We start from the raw sequence: 17,885 nt of genomic DNA on the forward strand, positions 1-17,885 counted from the left end.
AGTCTGGCTTCCTTCCTTCTATCTTTCTCCCAGGTAGGGGGTCTCCTTTTCTGGCTTGGGGAAGCTGCTGAGGTCACTGCCAAGGGCCATGTGTTGCTGGCTAACCTGCAGGAGATGAGGAAGGGGAGCAAGGGGATAGTTCTCCAACACTTGCACTAAGAAAATGCCCAGCTCCCTAAATCCATCCACAGCCATGTCCTGTGGCTTTATCCTTGCCATGCGTCTGCCTCCAGAGGGAGATAGAACAGATGCTAGAGTTCAGAGCTCCTGAAATGGTGATACTTCCAATTGGCTCTAAAAAAAAAAAAAAAAAAAAAAATTGAAACTCTTGGATGAAAAATTACCACCAGCCCCATTAGCAATTAAGTAAATGAGAGGAGGCTGACTTGAAACCTCAGGTGCCATTGCATGTTGTCTAGAGGACTGGATAGCTGTCAGAAGGGACTGTCAGGAGATGCCAGGGGGCATTGCCAGGCAGGCATGGGGGGGAAGGTACACATGTGTGTGGGTTTAATTTGTTTTATGCACAAGATAGGAGGCTAAAGGTATGTGTCAAAAGTAAGTTGTTGGTTGGGTGTGGTGACTCACACCTGTAATTCCAGTACTTTGGGAGGTCAAGGTGAGTGGATTACCTGAGACCAGGAGTTTGAGATCAGCCTGGGCAAAATGCAGTGAAAGCCCATCTCTACAAAAAATACAAAAAAAAAATAGCCTAGGGTGGTGGCATGTGCCTGTGGCCCCAGCTACTATGGAGGCTAAGATGGGGAGGATTGCTTGAGCATGGGAGGTCAAGGATGCAGCGAGCCTAGATTGTATCCCTGTACTCTGGCCTGGGCAATAGAGCCAGACCTTGGAAAGGAAGAAAGGAAGAGGAGAAAGAGAGAGAGAGAGAGAGAGAGAGAGAGAGAGAGAGAGAGAGAGAGAGAAAAGAAGAAGAAGAAGAAGAAGAAGAAGAAGAAGAAGAAGAGGAAGAAGAAGAAGAAGAAGAAGAAGAAGAAGAAGAAGAAGAAGAAGAAGAAGAAGAAGAAGAAGAAGAAGAAGGAGGAGGAGGAGGAGGAGGAGGAGGAGGAGGAGGAGGAGGGGGAGGAAAAAGAAAGAAAGAGAAAGAAAAAAGAAAGAGACAAAGGAAAGAAAGAGAAAGGCAGAAAGAGAAAGGAAAGGAAGCTGTTGACAGTCCAGGTCACAGAATCACAAAATATTAAAGCTGGAAGGAGTCTTGGTGATCATTTGGTCCAAATTCATTTTACAGTTGTGGAATCTGAGGCCCAGAGGTAAGTGACTTGCCCAGGGCCATGAAGATGGGTGGCCAGTCACAAAGCCAAACCAGGTCGCAGATTCCCAGCTCCTAAATCAGTGCTCTAGACATGACTCAATTTTATACACAGGAACAGGGCTTCTTCTTTGAAGCACTTCAACTGACAGCCCTTGTGTAGAGTGATTCATGAACTCTGCTTCCCCCTTCCATTTCTCTTTTATATTAATTCAGATTCTGAAGTATGCATTTTGGGCTCAGGTTGGCCCTATTCACAGTTACCTGGAAACACAGTCTGTGTAACACTTGGCTATGTGGAACAAAGCCCACTCATCCAATTTTATTATGAAAATTAAAATGCTGGTTGCCAATACAATAGAATGTATGTATATGCATAATATGAAATAAGGAATTATATGCAGACTTGGAAAGCAAAGACATCTCATGGCTTTCTTTATAGATTGTTTATCCCACTTAAGAACCTTCTATTTTCATTGTGTGATCTGGCTAATTTTCTACTGGCTTTAAAATTTCAGGCCCTGCCCCTTTCTTAATGCCTCTTCCTCCATAGACCAGGGTTGCAGTGGCCACAAGGAAAACTTAGGATGCCAGGACTCCAGGAGTCCGCTTGTCCCTCCTTGCCACCAGGAGTTCATCAGCACCGCTGGCTGCTGCAAGAGCCTTCCATTGATGGAGTATTTCTTTGGAGAATGTTAAAGAAAGAAGAGTTACTAGTTTCCACCTAATTTTTCTCCCAAAGAATGAAGCCAAATCCTTGAAAAGCTTCACCCAACTCTGGCATTCCTAATTATATGTGGCCTCTTTGATTCAGTACTCAAGCAAGGCCACCAAGGTACACACGCATGCACATTCACAAGCAGGGTGCTCCATGACTCACTCTATGAGTGAATTCCACTCACTCCTAGGTATATATCTTAGAGAACCTTGCACAAGTACACAAGGAGACATGCAGAGGAATGTCATAGCAGCATTTCTTGTAACAGTAAAAAAGAAAGAAAGAAGAAAAGAAAGAAAAAAGAAAAGAAAGAAAGAAGGAAAGAAAGAAGGAAAGAAAGAGAAAAAGAAAGAAAGAAAAAGAAAGAAGAAAGAAAAAAGAAAGAAAGAAAGGAAAGAAAGAAAGAAAGAAAGAAAGAAACAAAGAAAGAAAGAAGGAAAGAAAGAAACATGTAGATATACCATAACAGCATGGAACTGTGGCATATCCACACAATGAAATAGCACACATCAGTGAAAAAGAAATAAACTAGAGCTGCATGTATCTGCACAGATGAAGCCGAAATTTTTAATGTTGAGGAAAAACAGTGTGAAACAATTTAAATGAAGTTTAAAAACACTTAAGGTTTACATAGACATGTAGTGAAAGTATGAAGGAATGCTTGGGATGATAAACCCCAAATCCAAGGTCATGGTCCTCTGAGTAAAAGGCACTGAGGGTACTTCAATTGTAGTTATCAAGTTTTATTAAACATGGAAGTGGTTCATATGTGCTTATCAGATGGTTTCTTCTCCATTCTATATTCTATAATATTAGGTAAAAGGAGTGGGGAAAAGAAAACACCAGGCAGCTGACCCTGTTGGAAATTTTTTATTTACCACTGCAAGGTTTTTGCTCCAAAGTGTCACACCAGACGTATGACTACAATGTCTCATGCATCTTTTTGTGCTTCAGTTCATGACTGCAAAACACACACTTAGCATTTGACAACAGCAAACACAGAGGGCAGAAACAAATCACAAGGACTAGTTGATTTAGGCTATAGCCACCTTTCACCCAGGACTCCTTTACATCCAAGAGAAATTGACCCTGAAGAACTTGTCTCCTAGCTGACTCTCTGTGCCCAGCTTTGTTGGGGGTGACTTGCCATTCAACCCACACAAAAAGTTATATCTCAGATCCAAATAGACAGATGTAAGCAAGGTCTTGATCAGTAAATGCTCAACAAATAGAGACTGATTTGATGCAAGAGGTGGAGTCACAGATTAATGAGGGCGGACTCCTAATTTTCTATCCCCATAGAAATCTCGAATGAAAAAACCAGATCACCTTTTGGGCAACAGCCCATTCTGAAATGGTCTCTCACCTTATTTTTACCTCTGCCTCATACTTTTTATAGAAATGCTCCCTGGCATAGCACAAGACGTTCCTTTCAAAAATGATGAGATGCTTTCACACCGGCTCAATTACTCTAATTTGATAGTAAATTGGAAATGTTGCTGGTACAAGGTAAGCTGATGCAAAGACTACTGAAATATTTTGATTTGGCAGTCTGACATCTCTGGGTAATTTAAAATTCACTAAGATGGAGTTTTAGTGGAAAAGCAGAGCGATTATATTCTCTTCGTCTGTTAATTACATTTGCATGGAGAGCTATGAATTGTCATTAGGCAAACAGTAAAACTCACTATCATGAATTTCTAGCCTGACTGCTAAGACATCTGATGCCTTTACCATTGAGAACTCAGCTAAGACTTTAATTTTTATGCCATTTGCAGTGTCTTTTTCTGCCTACTCCACCAGCCATTCTTTTATTTATTTATTTATTTATTTATTTTAATTTTTTTTTTTTTTTTTTTTTTTTTTGAGACGGAGTTTCACTCTTGTTACCCAGGCTGGAGTGCAATGGCGCGATCTCGGCTCACCGCAACCTCCGCCTCCTGGGTTCAGGCAATTCTCCTGCCTCAGCCTCCTGAGTAGCTGGGATCACAGGCACGCGCCACCATGCCCAGCTAATGTTTTGTATTTTTAGTAGAGACGGGGTTTCACCATGTTGACCAGGATGGTCTCAATCTCCTGACGTCGTGATCCACCCACCTCGGCCTCCCAAAGTGCTGGGACTGCAGGCGTGAGCCACCGCGGCTGGCCTCCACCAGTCATTCTTAATTCATTAATTAATTCAACAGATATATGTGGAGCAGCCATGAGACAGCTTTATCCCAGGCACTTAGAATACACCAGTGAACATAACAGACAACTCTCCTTCAAAATGTATCTCATTTCTATAGTCCCTGCTAAGTGAGGTCAAAGCTGACATTCAAGATGTTCTGTGGTGGAAACTGGCTCCCATCAGGGGCCACCTTTAATTTGGATTCTGGAAGACTGGAACTTTGAGATAAAAGAAGAAAGAGAAGAAGAAGGAACAAGAAGAAAGAGAAGAAGAAAGAAGAAAGAAGAAGGAGGAGGAGGAGGAAGAATAGGAAGGAGGAGGAGGAAGAGGAGGAGGAGGAAGAAGAAGAAGAACAAGAACAAGAACAAAGAAAGAAAGAAAGAAAGAAGAAAGAAAAAGAAGAAGAAATGAATGAATTAAAGCAAGCAAGCTTCATGATCAAATGACTATGGGTGGAGTTGATACCTTGGGATCAGGAGCCCTGCCCAGCCCACCTCAAATTCCTTTGGTAGTACTATAAGGCAGGTGCATTTATAAGGAGCCATGCTTTCTGATTTTTAGTCCAGAATCCAAATTTTCTAGACCGGAGTAGCAGATGTTACCAAGAAGAGAATGCTGGTCAGCTTTCAGGTTATGGGGAATATTTCGTTTTCTTTTAGCCATACCAACCAAAGAGAAGAAACCAATATGGTGAAGAGATCTCAAGAACATGTTATAGGAAACAACTAACAAGTGCTTTGCCTAAACAGCACTGGGCAGAGGCTGGTCAACCTCAGTGATGAAGGTTTCCACCTCTCCAAAAGACTTTCCCATTAAAGAGGGATTCGATATTTTTTCTGTTGTTGTTGTTGTTGTTGTTGTTGTTGTTGTTGTTGTTGTTGTTTTCAGAGGATGGGTAGAAGTTATTTCTAATGCTTTCCTCTTTCTGTACAGAAAGGAGAAATAATGACCACAGGTTATAAGGCCCCTGCTCAGATTCTCAGGGAGAGATGGCGCCCATCGGGGCAACCTCCTCAGGAGGAGCATGACTTGGCTTGTTGAAGGAATGAAGCCCTTACCCATGCTGTCTAGGAATGCTGTCTTAGGGCAGGGGATTTGAGTGACAGCTGAAGGCCCAGAGTTTTAATATTAATAGAGAGGAGTTCAAAGGTAGAATCCATGGTTCTGGAAATGCCTGGGATGCTTCCGGCACTTTCTGGACATTCTCAGCTGTCACATTAAAGTGAAAAATAGTAACTTAGCTTAAAAATGAACTGCTGTTTTCTCAGAGTTTGTTTTTAGCCAGGAAGTGCCTACAGGTTTCGAACACTATTTCATCTATTATATCACTCATCGGGGTAAGCTTCCTAGTCCTTAGTCCTATCTTAGACAGGTAGCCATCAGGTTCTGAAGAACCAGGTCAACAACAGAACCCAGGAATTCTGGTTCGGGGTAAGTACTGTATACACTCAGCAGGGCTAATGATTTAGATTTAATTAACAATGTGGACATCTGTTTAGAGTAACAAGGTAAAAATTCAAACCCTAGCTGCTGGTTATTTACCCATTCAAGTGAAAATGGGCAGAGGGAGGCACATTTGCAAAAGTGACCTGACTTCCTTTTTAAAACTGTCTTTCTTCTCTACCTAACATGTAGCCAGATATCATAGACTAAGTCAATAACTAAATTCCTCCTGAAGTGACTGGAATGCTGAAAAGGGACGGGTCTGTCTCAGAGTCACATTGGTGATGCTGGTGGGCATGACATCTAGCAATCAGAACCCAGCCAATGACTCACAGGAGATCCCACCTGTACTTTGTTAGGAATGGTCTCCCCAAGGATAATAGAAGATGACTTTAAGATAAAAACAATAACATTCTTCAATAAAAAGCACAAAATTCAGTCCAAGAGCAGGGCCCTAATGAAATGCACAAATTAAGGTATTAGGAATTAAAATAATTAAATTTTAAAAAGCGAAGGCCCCAGATTTCACACTGATGGTTGAGGTGTCCAGCATTAGAACTGGCTGCACCATGGTTTTGGGATGCCATCAAGGACTGTGGCCGAAAACCTGTCTGGAATGTTGCAGAAGGAATTTCTCCAAGTGCAGTGCTTCAACCTCTACATCAGCTTGTTAAAAACAAAGACTCCTGGGCTTCGACCAGGAATACCAACTAGGAATGTCTCCAGGAGAGCCCAGGAATCTGCTGGTGACTCTTCACACGCTAAAGTTGGAGAACTGCTGGGTGGCTGCCCTGCGTGGTGAGCTTGAGTGAATGCTGGCTAAGGTTTCGCTCCATCCAGGCAACCTCTAACTCTAGGAATTGATCCAGGATACTTTCACTTCCTTCATCATTTTTGAAATGCCTGTTTTTCAAAAAACTAAATTCTTCTTTGAATCCATGATCCCCACATTTAGCTTCCTCTGCATCTGGCCTAACCCCACCTATAAAACAGGCATAGGAACTGTATTTGATAAGCATCTCTTTCAGTAACACAGATGAGCAAAATGCATTCCTCAGTGCGACCCACGTACTCCATTTCCACACACTGTCCTGCCCTATCTTGCTTATTTCTTAGAAAGAGGAGTATGATGAGAGAGGCATCCTGGCCTTGCAAACACGTCTGTTACTGTCTCCTGGGTGTCAGAATGAGGAAAGGGCACAGAGAGGAGGTTGCAGAGGACAGGCTGGGGCTGTCCAAGAAGGGAGGCAGCCAGGCAGCTGGTTACAGATGCAGCTGGTGCCACATGGCAATCTGCCGGCGCGGGTTTTTGAGCATCTCTTCCCAGTGGCTGCGCTCAGAGCCCGAGGTGTGCAAGCCCAGGCTGCAGTGGCCGAGCGCACAGCTCTGCCCTGCCTCGTCCTGACCCAGCACTTCCAGCTCCACACTGGAGGCCTGCAGCAGGTCGTCAGGCAGCTCAAACATAATCATCTCGTTCCACACAGGGTTGACCTTGTGCTTGGCTCGTTTCGTCTGCTTCTTCTTCAGCTTCCGAGCCTGGTGCTTCAAGGTCACCTTGACAGAGACATCTGGGGAGGGGCAGGGGAGAAAAGAGACACAGAGAAGGACCAGTAGTGAGTTTCTGGGATCTGGCAGGGCCCAGGACAATGCTCCCTCCTGGTGCTGGAAAGATGATGTCTCTAGCTCAAGAGTTTGGGCATCTGTGCCCCATATACCCAAACATCCTCGAAGCCTCCGTTTTTCCTTCTGGATACCACAGCACAGGTCCCAAGTCTATGTGACCAAAGAAGGCTCTTCTGTGTAAGCAAGAAAGCATTCTGCCTGGATAATCTGTAACTCTAGGAGCTGATCCAGGCTACTTTCACTTCCTTGCATTGGGGATCATTCTCCACTCCCGCACTAGGCCATGCATTCATTCAACAAATATTAAGTGCTTACCCTATGGCAGGCACTGGTCTAGATGTAAGGATACAGCGAAAGTTCTTGCCTGTATAGAACTTACACTAAAGTGTAGGAAACAACCAATACCAGGATATACGACTGGCCACTGGGTGGCCTGTGATCGGGGCATGTTAGAGTACCACCAGGGAACCGCCCTTTGCTACATGACTCCATATCCCCACATCAAATGAATATGGCCAACCTGAGCCCAAAACGCATACTTCAGCTATTGTCCAGGACAATAGCTCAGGGGTCCTGCAGCTGGATTTTAAACTCAGACCAAAAAAAAAAAAAAAGAAGCCAGCTCTCAAGTCTTATCCCCTTCATTCTTGATCTAAACGTTTTTGTCTGTTATTAAAATAGGAGATCCCTGCTGGTTCGTTGAGTTCTTCTCATCTGCACTTTTAAAAGTTTAATTGAAGACCCCAACTTCATGTGGCAGAGGAATGAAGGCAGACTGCCTGTTCCTGCACACTCCCCCAAAGTCAGGGCACTGCACCGAGAAAGCTGCCCCCGAGGAAATCCACAAACAGGTCCCCAGGCGAGCTTTCATGCCACATCACAAGGCTGGACTGGATTACTTAGTCAAGGTTTCTGAAGTTAATGTGAGAATAATTGTTACTTTGTATTTATGGCTGTAATTATCACCCCTCGGAGGTTAGTTTGTTATTTCTGCAGAGATGGTTGAGCGAAAAAGTGTCCTACTGTAATTGTCCTGACCGGAGCCATAAAAAGAGAGCTAGAAGCAAAGAATTCTCTAAAGGGGATGAGATAAAAGCATTGAACTCTGACCTTTGACTCAGGAACCTGCCAGCAAGACCAACTCTTCTGATTTCATTAGCCCCAAGTCTTTTGCTCGAAATTCTGAATGTAGTGGCAATTCTTTATTTGTACCCTGCTATAAATAGAGATTTATTTATATCTTGTTATGAGCACGTGGCTTCTAGTGCAGTTATTATCTGGCTAGCCAAGATTGCTTTCCTGCTTATATAGGAGAACTTGCTGTGGTCTCCGAGATACTGGACCTGAGCTGGGGTATCCAGAAGGAAAAACTGAGGCTTCTAGGTTGTTGAAGAAAAGCTTATTTGGGTATTTGGGGCACAGATGCCTGAAGACTCAGGCCTCAGCCCACGTACCCACACACCTTCTGCCGTCAACCACACTCAGCTGGTGTGGGGGTGGCAGTTGGCAAAGGCTGAGAAGAGAAAAGAGACTGGGGTGGGTGGGGGGAGTATAGTGGTGGTGAGTTCAGAAAGGAGGGAAAGAACCCGCACTTTCTGACACCTGCCTGAGAGGTGAGTCCAGCCAGGTGTGGGTGACAAGGGCTAGACCAAGTTTTCCCGACAACCCAGGCCCTTCACTCCACGGCTATAGTCTGATCCTTGGCTTCTTGTGCTCTATGGGTAGGCCTGATGGTTCTCATAGTGGACCTCCAAGGTAGGAAGCCCCAGGCAGCTCACACTTGGGTCCTAACATATGGGATTGCCCCAGGAGTAAATGGATGTGAACTCAACAAAGTGAGTGTGTCCTTGAAAATCAGTTTGTGAACTTAGGGTGAAGAACACAACTGAGCATGGCTCCACAGATGTGCTCATATTCCACCCCCCTGCTTACCTGTTAACCATTTCTTCCTAGGCACCACCTCCCTCTGCACACACTCCCGGTAGCTGGAGGGGCCTTAGCTGTCCTCTCACATGTCACTCACCCTTCCCCAGCAGCTCCTTGGACTGGTTAGAGTGGAGGTTCTTGGCTTTAATCAGTACCACCAGGAGGCGGTTGGCAGCCGGGAGATAGCTGATGGATAGAAGGACCTCTCCAGCTCCTGCAGATGGCTCCTGAAACAGAAGAGGAGACGCAGGAGGGGAGTCTCACCGTCCGGCTTCTGACCCATCAACAAATGCTGAAGCTGGAGTCAGGCTGGACTTGCACCCAACAGGCATCCTCAAGATCATTTACCCGTCAATGCCGGGGTCTCCACCCTTGCAGAAGAGAGCGAGGCACAGAGGAATTCCACGTAGCATGGGCGTCAATGGCAGTTTCTTTGTTTGCCACAAAATGTGATTTTTCACATACCATATACTCAAACTCAACATACAAAACAGAGCAAAGAGATGCTGCTCAGATGCAGCAGGGGTAGGAGGCCAGAATGCCCTGTTATTCTTCACCTTCTACCACCCCAAGCTCCTGGGACACACCTCTGTTCTCTAGGGCTTCAGAGAACAGTTTCAGAATTTCTGCATTGACCCATCAGGTTCCTGGTGCAGCAGGAGAGTTGTAATTCACTACTTTGTTTGAAAAGGTAATTATTTCCAGCTCCAGAGGGTTGCTTTATCAACAGAGTGACCAATTACATCAATGAAGTGCTGGAGCAGATGATGGTAGATCATGCCCAGAGGCAACTGGCAATAACCACACCTCGAAGGAGGTACTGATGCCCCGATGAAGCATCCAAACAAACACATTTATCCTTGTGTGCAGCTTTACAGTAACTCTCCTGAAATTCTGACAGGGGTTTGTTTGGAATTTCAGCAAGTCCATCAAGGGGCAAGAACAACCAAAAGACCCCTACCAGGAGGTGGGTGTTTGGTTGCAATCCAAGCTCTGGGGAGACCTGGCGGGAAAGAGAAGGGAGTGTGTAGGCAGGGATCAGCTAAGGTCAGAAGTTTCCTCTGTTGAGCAGAAAGCCGATGCCCTTCCCTTGAAATCTCAAGGAAGAGGCACACGTGTGGCCTGCTGTGCCAAGATGAAGTGTGGAGAGTGGGAGTGGGGGGAGAGCGCAGGAAGCTTGTCCCTCCGGATGTCCCAGCTTTCAGTCTTGTGCCCCTTCTCTCCAGCTTTGTTCCTCTTTCCCAGCTGTGCAATAAGGGTAATTCAGTGAGGTCTGGTACCAGGCTGGGGTCCTGGCTAACAGCCACAACGCCTCCCTAAGCTTCCTCCTCTCCTGTCACACCCAGCACACATGATGATGCCTGTTCATCCACACTGGACCAGGCACTCAGAAGGGTTGAAATCAGTTTTTCTCTGCTCACTGTGGCCTCTTGTGGATCCATTCATTCAGCAAGCATACATAATGCACCTACTGTATTCCAGATGCCGTAATTAAAGCCATGAACAAAACACAGTCAGCCTCCAGGGAGCTTGCAGTCACTTGGGGAAGACAGACAGGAAGTGATTAAATAAATAACATTGGGCAGCATTAGCAGCGTATGAAAATCAAAGGATGAAGTGAAAAAAATGCTTATAATAAGTTGTCTGGAAAGGTCATAAATTACAATTCTAATGACAATAGTCAAAACAACAATTATTAATAATCCAGAATAAGAGTAATGTTGAGAGCATAGACTCTAGACCAGGTTAACTGGGTCTGAGTTCCAATCCTACCGTTTACTACCTGTGTGACCTTGGGTAAGTTACTTAACTTTCCTAAACCTCTATTTCTGCATGACCCCAATGATTCCACAAGTCGTGGGGAACTAGCCTTATGAGGAAATGATGTGGGAGCCCCAGAGGATCTTGGCAAGGAAATGAATGATAGCAGCTAATGTTTATTAAGGACTACGTGCTAGATGCAATTCATTGCCCATTCCACTAGACCGTAAGCTCCACAGTGGCCTCCATTCACACTATGCAGTCCCAGCATCTGGCACACAGTGGGCACACAATAAATATTTGTGAAAAAAGGGTAACACATCTCCTTTATAATGTTGACAACAACCCCGAAAGAGCTACTGATTTTGTTCCCATTTTAAGCATAAGAACCTGAGATTCGGAAAGGGAACATCACTGCCAGAGGTTATGTAGGCAGGAAGTACCAAAATCCTTGGACAGGAGGTCTAGTCTGATAGCAAAACCAAAGTCCTGAATCTGTGGCTCTCCAGTTTTCTCAGTGGACAGCCCTCCCCAACCCTCTCATTTTGCAGTGAAGGAACTGAGGCCCAGGGACTTGTACCAGGCACCCAGAGAGGTGTCTGCAGAGTTGGGATGGGCACCAGCCTCCTGGCTCATAGTCAATTATTAGAGGACCACAGATAGCCTGGGCTACAGCCACAAGGTGATCAGACATGAGTCCTCTCTCCCTGCAGACCAGGTGAGAGGAGTCAGCACCTGTTGGCCTCTGCAGGGCTCTTCGCTTTTGCATAGAGTGAGGTCTGACTAGCCTAGCCAGCTGTACCATGGCCAGAGAATTTCAACAGCACCTGCTCCCTGGGCACTGCTGCTGAAAGTACCTGCGGACTAAAGTAATCCTTTCTTTCTTTTTCCCTCCCCTGGTTTTCCCTGCACCTCTTTTTCTCCTGGGGTCTCAGTGAACCATGTAAGGCTGCCCTTGGAGTGAGTTGCCCTGTGGGTCCCTCTTGATGTGCATGGCACTTTTGACTGAGTACCTTCCAGTTAAAACTGGGCAGTGTGGGCACCTCTGTTAACCCATGCTGGCCTAGAGAAGAAAAACATCTGGACTACAATGACTGAGGGCTTCACTCACCTTGTTCAAATCAGCCCAAACCCTCAAGCTGGGGTGAGGGGCTCCCTGGCCTGGACTTCTGCTTTCTCCTGCCCTATACACCCAGAATGTCACCTCCTACTTCTGACTCCATGCCATCCTCTGAGATCGTTCACATTTGTCATAAACAGGCCAGTGGTCAAAGTAGTGGTGAGTACATATTTGCAGAACAGAAAGAACGACAGAAACTATGACAATTATTAGGATGGATGAACTACGAGGCCAGGCTTCATCTTAATCGTGGTTGCTGTGTCCTTAGCTCTTGGCACAGTGCCTGGCACATGGTAGAAACTGGGCAAGGTATTTGCAGAATGAATGAATGAGTGAGTGACAGCTGCGCCTCTAGCAGTGGTGAGAGAAGCATGCTAGGTGCCTGAGACTTCTGCCTAGATTGGCTGGATTTCCACCCTTTGGGGGCTGTACCAAGTCTCAGAGCCCAGCAGGGGAGTCTCTGCATCTCGAGAGAAGGCTAGTTTACTAGTTTAATAATCCTAAGTATCGATTCCTTCTCCCAGGATCCCCATCTGTGATTCCACAGAAGTCCCAAATCACACATTAATTAGAGAGTGGGCTTTGGAACAGCTGAGTTCCATCTGAGAATGGCTGTGATTTTTCTATCAATTTTCTGAGCCTGGGAAAGAGGGGAAAATGGAGCACGGAGGAAATCATAGCAAAAAGAGGAGCAGGCAGGGAGTGAAATGTAGTCTTCCCTCTTGCCATCTTTGTGTCTATTAGGAAAGGTGCCTGCTGGTCACACCTCTTACTTCTCAGGTGGCCTGTATGGCAAGTAATGACATAGCACAGGATTTAGTCAGACCAACCCAGCCTCGAGGTCTGCCATTTCCTGGCTGGGGGACCCTGTGTGGACTCCCTCAGTTTCCTCATCTGTAAGGGGGATCGTCATGGTGTCTCTCTTACCTGGTTGATTTGGGGAGTGGCAGAACTCAGATAGAGTCCTAAGCATAACAACTGATACATGGTGAACATTAAAATATAGTGCCCTAATCCGCATATGTCTTTTTGTTCTAGCATGAGGATTGGCAAACTTTTTCTAGAAAGGGCCTGATAGTACCTATTTGGGGCTATGCAGGTTATACAGTCTTCAGATTAGCTTAGCACTGCCCATCTGGTTGGGAGACTAGTCACTCAGAAGGTTCCCTCAAGGCACCACAGTGTAGGCCCTTGGATGGGGCTTTGACCCAGGGGCCTAAGTAACTACATACCATCTTGTAGCCCTGACCCTCCCAGACCCCCCTGCTGTCCCAGCCCATGGGGAACAACGATTTGCTCTCCAAGGGTCCCCTTTCTTGAGGGCTGTGGCATCTCAGAAAACCCTTCTTTCCCACCCGTGGCTCCCCAACAGCAGATGGGAGGAAATCATCCTGAGGCTGGGGACTTTGTGGACCACTGGGCTCTGGGCCTGCCCCCAGCCCTGGTTGCTCCTTCAGAGCCCAGCACATGGGGCCTTCTAGAATTCTTTATCAGAGCACACTGGTTAGATCGCTCTTACATGGCTCAATGTGGAACACATCATCATCACTTGTCTGGGCCAATTTGGCCTCTGGTCTGTAAACTCCTGAGTGGCGGGGCTCCACCCTTGCCCCTTCATGCTCATCTGCACAAAGAGAGGGAGGGTAGAGTGCCCTGCAGTGTCTGGCACATAGTAGGAACACACAGAGTATAACTGGATTGAAATGGGGACGATACTTCATAGCAGTAAAGATAATACACAGAGCGTGGCATTTTCCATGATGACAGAGAGAGTCTTCGCACAGTAAGTTAGATCCCAGATGAGGAGCAGACACCAGGGATCCCAGATCCTGGGCCATGTGTCTCCTCTAACCCTCTGTCTCCTTCAAGATTCCAACCTCTCTTCCAGCTCCAAGCCAGGAAGATCTCTGAGGCTTGTTCCCTAAGACCTGGCCTAGAGTAGCTGGGAGGACACCTGGTTCTGCCATCCCATGCTGCACAGTCAGGGTTTACTTTCTAACCCAGGGGTAACCCTACCTTCGCTGAAGTCTTCAGCTCACCCCACTGGGCAGCCCCCAGAGGCACAGACGTCCCGTCCAGGCCCAGGCGAAGCTCCCCGGCCACACTGTGGCGGGAGAAGCGGTCGCAGGTCCTCAAGGTCAGCGTCAAGGTGGCTGTGGGGAGCTCCTCCTCCGCCAGAGGGAGCACCAGGCCCTCCTCCCAGCTGGTGCGCAGCTGCCGCTTCTTTAGGGCCGTCTGGGCCTCCACAGAGCCAGTCCTGTTGGCCACACTCCCTTGGACGTAGCAGTCACAGCCTCCATCATGGTTGCTGGTCACAGCTGCAGGGAAGGAGAACAACACAGGTGGGACTTTCTGAGGACAAGCGGAGGGGGCAGAAGCACGCCTTGCTTAGGGCTGTGGAATCCAGCTCAAGTTCATGACCTTGAGTTTCTGAAAGGTTGACCACCCTGGGCACCCAGGAATCGCCTTTCAGTGAGACACACAGAAATAGATCATCTGGGGGACTGACCTGAGCACAAGCTGATTCTCTTTCCTAGAGAACAGGGACAAGACCTGGCACTTCCTAGAGCCCCCTGAGCTCTGGATTCTGAAATTTTGCCAAGGTACCAGGGCTTGCTGCTGGGGGCCTTTATGAGTGATGTTGCTGACATGTAACCGTTCATTCTGAACTTTAAATAGTCACTACATAACCATTTCCCATGTGAATCACTTGGCTGTTACCTCATGAGTGTGGCTTTATGTGCTGAACCTTGGTGTTTTCAATGCTTCACCAAGGACATCCTCAGGCTGCTCGGCTCTTAGACTGTAGAAATTTTTCTGACTTTTCAGAACACCCTCCATGTCCAACACAAAGCCCTTTCCAATTTCAAATTCATCTATGGCAGAGACAGCTAGCTGTTCACCCCAAACTCATTCCTTTCCTTCCTAGGTACCTGCTAGCCCACATTTCCCAGCCTCCTTTGCAGTTGGGTGTGCTCATGTGACTGAGTTACAGCCAATGAGATGCAAGCAGAAGTGATATCCACCAAGTCCAGGTAAAGGCTATTAAGGAGTGATTGTGCCCTCTCCTTCCCTTCCTCCTCCTACCTGCCAGATACAGATGACAAAGATACAGATGACAAGGAGAGGGTTATGGAGCCACAGCTGGAAGGAGCCTGGTCTTTGAAATCACCATTTGGAGAAAAAAAAAAAAATGTTTGTCAACCAGGAATCCCCACTTTGGACTACTGGGGCTGGGGGTGTGGGAAGTCTTTGTGTCTGGATTCCATGTGTTCCAGAATCTGGTTGTTAGAGTTCTAATCCAGTGCTCCCTCCAGCTACAGATGAACCCATCCTGCCTGCACAGCTCCTCCAGGGGAGATGGACACATAGAAACCCATGAGAGTCAAATAAGAGCAGTACCTTCCAGGCGAGTCACAAACAATTCAGCCTTCTGCCGATCATAGTCCAGGCAGTAGTGGAGTTTAGGGGCCTGGTTCCAACTGGCAGCTTTCTCTGGGTTCCAGGTCTCCATGACACAAACATCCTCCACCACACCTGTTAAGAAAGGCATAATTGTCACTGCCACCCACACGGGGACTCTGCTCTCCCATCTCTATCACCTGTGCCAGGAACCCAAATCCAAGTCTTCCCAGCTATGTGCAGAATCACAGGAGCCACAGGAAGACAACACATGGGGTCAATGTCACAGCCCATTAGGCTGCATCTGGGTCCACTGGCTCCCTCACCAACCACACAAAACAAAACAGAGACTACACAACAATCCACTCTCCCTGCTTTATGTTTTGTCTTTCTAAAAGGCCTACGTAGTCCTTTAAGCCAGATACTGTGTCTCTGCTTCCCATTATCTTCCCAGCAGCAGCACAGTACACCTAAAGGTGCTGCACTCAATATTGATGCTGATAAAAAGGAGAGTAGAAATAATAACAATATGTTTTGGCTGGGTGCGATGGTTCATGCCTATAATCCCAGCAGTCTGAGAGGCCAAGGCAAGAAGACCACTTGAGCCCAGGAGTCTGAGACCAGCCTGGGCCACATGGTGAGATCTCACATCTACCTCTACAAAAAATAAGCAAAAATTATCTAGGCATGGTGACGTCCACCTGTAGTCCTAGCTACTCAGGAGGATGAGGTGAGGATCACTGGAGCCTGGGAGATTGAGGCTACAGTGGCCCGTGATCATGCCACTGCACTTCAGCCTGGGAGACAGAGCAAGACCTCACCTAAAAAAAACTGCTTGGGACCTTATTTCAAAACAACAACAACAACAACAAAAAACCAATATGTTTTTTGTTACATCCTTTGTGCCAGGCTCTGAATTAAGCTTTCCATGTGCATGGTTTTATCTACACTTTACAACTCCCCTACCAGACAGATAACAGTCTAGTCCCATTTTGTAGATGGGGAAACTGAGGTTCACAGAGTTACAGCAAGACCCATGCCACAGAGCAAGCATATGAAAGGGCAACGAATTAAAGCCATGACTCTGAAGCCCATGGTTTTAACCATAGCTCTTTTTCCTGTCTCAGTCACACACACATGACTAGAAAGGGACTCCATTTCCCAGAGGAAAGTTGGTGGCCTGGGGGAGAAGTGCTATGGCACCATGTTGTCAGAAAGAAAGAAACATAATTCTGAGGCCCAGTGCCCACCTGCTTGGCCAGCATCAAATGCCGGGGGCGCTCGGCCTCCTCATTAGGCCACACACAGCATCTGCAGAGACATTGACAAACCCCACTGGAGTGCTGCCCATGGCAGTGCGGTGGGCAGGAGACCCCTACCATTCTGAGGGAGGATGAACAGCTCCTCTGTGACCTGCCTCTTGAGGCGGCTGTCGTTCAGAGGTTGGGGGCTGGCAGGTGCAGCTGGCTCCTCCGTGGACCTCAGTGAGTAGTCGGCGTAGTTGATGACCTCTGGAGCCGTCACAGCTGGCCTGGGTCCATAGATGTCTGGGAACTTGAGGACGGCACAGGGCTGAACAGGTTCCGTGGATTTTTTAATGTTGAACTACAAACACAAATTACTCTGATTAGTCCACAAGGAGCCCTCCCATCTGTTTCCCCCCCTGGAAGGGAGAAGCGGTGAACTGACCTTTTGTAGGAGGCAGGAGGAGAGGTGTGGTTTCATTCCGCTCCAAAGAGCACAACCTAGGAAGGTCTAACATCATCTCCAAACCCACCCAAATCCACAACCCACTGAGATGTGGGCCCTGCACATCCATCCCTCCTCCACCCATCAGCCCGTCCATCAGCCAGTACCATGCCGGCGGGTACTGCCTGGACCTGCTGCAGGTGTCCCCACTCTGCTGCTGTCATCTGCTCCGCTTGCCTCTCCATTCTCCCTCCTCCCTTCCTCCCTCCTCTCCTCCACCTAATGGCTCAGAAATGCCAGTGGCTCCCGCCATACTTGAAACACAATCCAGATTCCTTGTAGCTTGCCTAGCTTGATCCTACTCATCTCTCTGACATCGTCCCCAATCCTCCCTTTGCTCACCTCCAGTCACTGAGCTCCCTGCTTCTCAAACAGCTTGGACTCTTTCCTTGGTCCAGCTTCCAAGCCCCTAACTTTTCCTCCCAACCCGCCCACCCTGACCTCCACCAGCTTTTTGCATGACCTGGCTCTATCTCACACCTGAAGTCTGACCAGGGAGTCCATCTCTAACCTTCCAATCTAAATTAAATCCCTCCTTCAAGCCTGTCCCTCCCTCTCACTCTAGGTTGTTCTGGTCATAGGCTGGGCTGTTTGTAGTAAGTCTCTCCCACTAGCACATGAGATCTATGAGCACAGGAATTATGTCTTGTCTTGCTTCTGCCTAGATTAGCCTGGTCCAAAGCCCACTGCCTCCACGGCTCTG

At 47.2% G+C, this 17,885-nt stretch overlaps 1 protein-coding gene across 2 annotated transcripts in view; it reads right to left on the reverse strand.

Moving 5' to 3' along the window:
• Positions 1-2,842: 2,842 nt before the first annotated feature.
• SYT13 (synaptotagmin 13) overlaps positions 2,843-17,885 on the reverse strand; it is a 44,438-nt gene continuing 29,395 nt past the window's right edge. The window contains exons 2-7 of one of the 2 annotated variants that reach the window (XR_012518162.1): positions 16,813-17,038; positions 15,434-15,568; positions 14,048-14,349; positions 9,248-9,377; positions 6,360-7,169; positions 2,843-6,292 (exon numbers count right to left, since the gene is read on the reverse strand). Coding sequence is in view for 1 of the 2 variants with exons in the window: in XM_003920021.4 (XP_003920070.1) it covers positions 6,865-7,169; positions 9,248-9,377; positions 14,048-14,349; positions 15,434-15,568; positions 16,813-17,038 (1,098 nt within the window). In the remaining variant the exon portion in view is untranslated. Of the gene's footprint in view, positions 7,170-9,247; positions 9,378-14,047; positions 14,350-15,433; positions 15,569-16,812; positions 17,039-17,885 lie in introns of both variants that reach the window. The other variant, XM_003920021.4, reaches the window with a different exon arrangement.

This window comes from Saimiri boliviensis, chromosome 6 (assembly GCF_048565385.1).
Source record: "Saimiri boliviensis isolate mSaiBol1 chromosome 6, mSaiBol1.pri, whole genome shotgun sequence".
Classification (NCBI taxonomy): Eukaryota; Metazoa; Chordata; class Mammalia; order Primates; family Cebidae; genus Saimiri; species Saimiri boliviensis.